This window comes from Apteryx rowi, unplaced genomic scaffold, assembly GCF_003343035.1.
Source record: "Apteryx rowi isolate R43461 unplaced genomic scaffold, aptRow1 scaffold_1849, whole genome shotgun sequence".
NCBI lineage: Eukaryota > Metazoa > Chordata > Aves > Apterygiformes > Apterygidae > Apteryx > Apteryx rowi.
The window spans coordinates 12,017-13,947 of NW_020448140.1; the positions used below are offsets into that span (position 1 = coordinate 12,017).

General features: G+C 69.5%; 1 protein-coding gene across 1 annotated transcript in view; it reads right to left on the bottom strand.

The window, feature by feature from the left end:
• The window catches only part of SUPT5H (SPT5 homolog, DSIF elongation factor subunit), a gene marked incomplete at its 5' end in the record, with an annotated part of 12,234 nt that extends 10,318 nt beyond the window's left edge, over positions 1-1,916 (bottom strand). The window contains 6 exons of the mRNA XM_026061747.1: positions 1-117; positions 705-851; positions 942-1,088; positions 1,198-1,353; positions 1,458-1,594; positions 1,673-1,916. The exon at positions 1-117 is cut by the window's left edge and continues 1 nt beyond it. Coding sequence (XP_025917532.1) covers positions 1-117; positions 705-851; positions 942-1,088; positions 1,198-1,353; positions 1,458-1,594; positions 1,673-1,916 — 948 coding nt within the window. The remainder of the gene's footprint in view (positions 118-704; positions 852-941; positions 1,089-1,197; positions 1,354-1,457; positions 1,595-1,672) is intronic.
• Between the last annotated feature and the right edge of the window lie 15 nt (positions 1,917-1,931).

A 1,931-nucleotide genomic window follows, 5' to 3' on the forward strand; every position in this document is an offset into this window, starting at 1 on the left:
GCCGGCCAGGACCAGGTGCCGGGTCTTGCAGACGAACATGCCGCCGTTCTCCACCAGCTTCTTGCAGTGCAGGAAGGCGAAGCCCCGGAAGAGGTGGCGGATCTCCCCCTCGCGGCCCTGCCGAGGGCGGGAGCGGGCTGAGCTCCGGCGAGACCCCCGGGGCCCCCCCGGGCAATGGGAGGCATCCGGAGACCCCTCGGTGCCAGGAGGGACCCAAAGAGGTACCAGGATGGACCCAGCACACCCTCAGGACAGATCCGAGACCCCTCCAGCGCCGGAAGGGACCCAGAGAGGTACCAGGATGGACCCAGTGGACCCCCAGGAAGGTCCTCAGGCCTCCTCGGCACCAGGAGGGACCCAAAACAGTGCGGGGATGGACCCAGCGCATCCCCGGGATGGATCCAGGGCGCCCTCAGCATGGGGAAGCACCTTGTGCATCACCAAGATGCACCAAAGACCCCCCGATGGCACCAGGAGGGACCCAGAAGGGTGCTGGGAGGCACCCAGCACCCCCAGGACAGACCCGGGGCTCTGTCGGAGCCAGGAGGGACCCAGGGAGGTGCCAGGATGGATCCAGCGCACTCCTAGGAAGGTCCTCAGGCCCCCTCGGTGCCAGGAGGGACCCAAAGCGACGCGGGGACAGACCCAGCGCATCCCCGGGGTCCCCTCGGTGCCCGGAGGGGCTCAGCACCCCCAGCACCTACCGAGTGGGGCCCGTCGATGACTTTGACGATGTCCTTGACGTGGATGTTGTTCTGCTCCGAGTCGAGGGCCACGGCGAAGCGGTTGTCCTTCTTCCTGGTGACCGCCTGGTGCCGCACCGTCACCACCTTCCCGTACATGTTCAGCACCTGCGGCCCCGGGGCGGCACGAGAGATGCGTTTTCCCGCTCTTCCCTCTCTTTTCCAAGGAGGAAAAAGGGCCCCCGGCGCGGCGCTCACCTGGAAGGTCTCCCGCTCGAGGCGGACGATGACGCCCACCGTCTGCGGGTCGAGCTGCACCAGCTCGCCCCACTCGTGCTGCCCGCCCACGTCGACGCCGGACGCCGTCTCCGAGCAGAGCTGCAGGTCCCGCGGCAGCACCTTGAGCTGAGGGCAACGCGGAGGTGGGTGAAAAGCGGGCGCCGGCCGCCCTTGCCGGGGCCTCTCCCGCGCCGCCGGGCGAAGCCGGATGCCCCCCTCGCCCTCCGCTCGTCACCTCGTGCATGGTGAGGTCGGAGAAGAGGATGACGAAGTTCTCCTCCACCCTGACGATGAGGCCCGTGTCGCCCTCGAAGCGCCCGGCGATCACCTTGACGTGGTCGCCCATCTTGAAGTACTTGCGCAACTCCTGGGCCGGGAACTCCAGCATGTCCTGGGAGAGGAGAAGAGCGGCGTGGCAGGGCGCCGGCGGCTCCGTGCGGATCTCCGGCGGCTCCCCGGCGGCTCCGCGCGCCGCCCCGGCMCGCGCCGTCCCACCTTCAGGTCCTCGTGCTTGGGCATGATGGTGATCTTGTTGCCGTCCACGCTGAGGATCTTGCCCTGCAGGTTGATCAGCTCGCCCTCGCACACCTCCACGTTGTCGCCGGGCTGGAAGTTGTGCTCCCGCTCCTTCCCTGCGCCCGGAAGCGGCTCCCGGTGAGGCGCCGGCTCGCCCGAACGGGGGCCGCCGCCRGCCGAGGYGYCCCGCTTACCCGTGCTCTCCGTCACCACCTCCAGGTCGATGCCTTCGGGCTGGTCCTCGAACTTCTCCAGCTCCGACAGGGTGGGCTTCACCCCCTCCGTTATCTGCCGGGGGGGGGCGAGGGGGGGGGAACGGCGCTCGAAAAGGCCCGTGCCAAAAACGCCCCTGTTCCTCCCCGAAACGCGGCTCTTCGACGAGCTCGCACCGGAGGAGACAACGCGGCCGCCGGCGCGGGGAGGACGGGAGCCGCCTCCGCCGGCCTGGCTGTT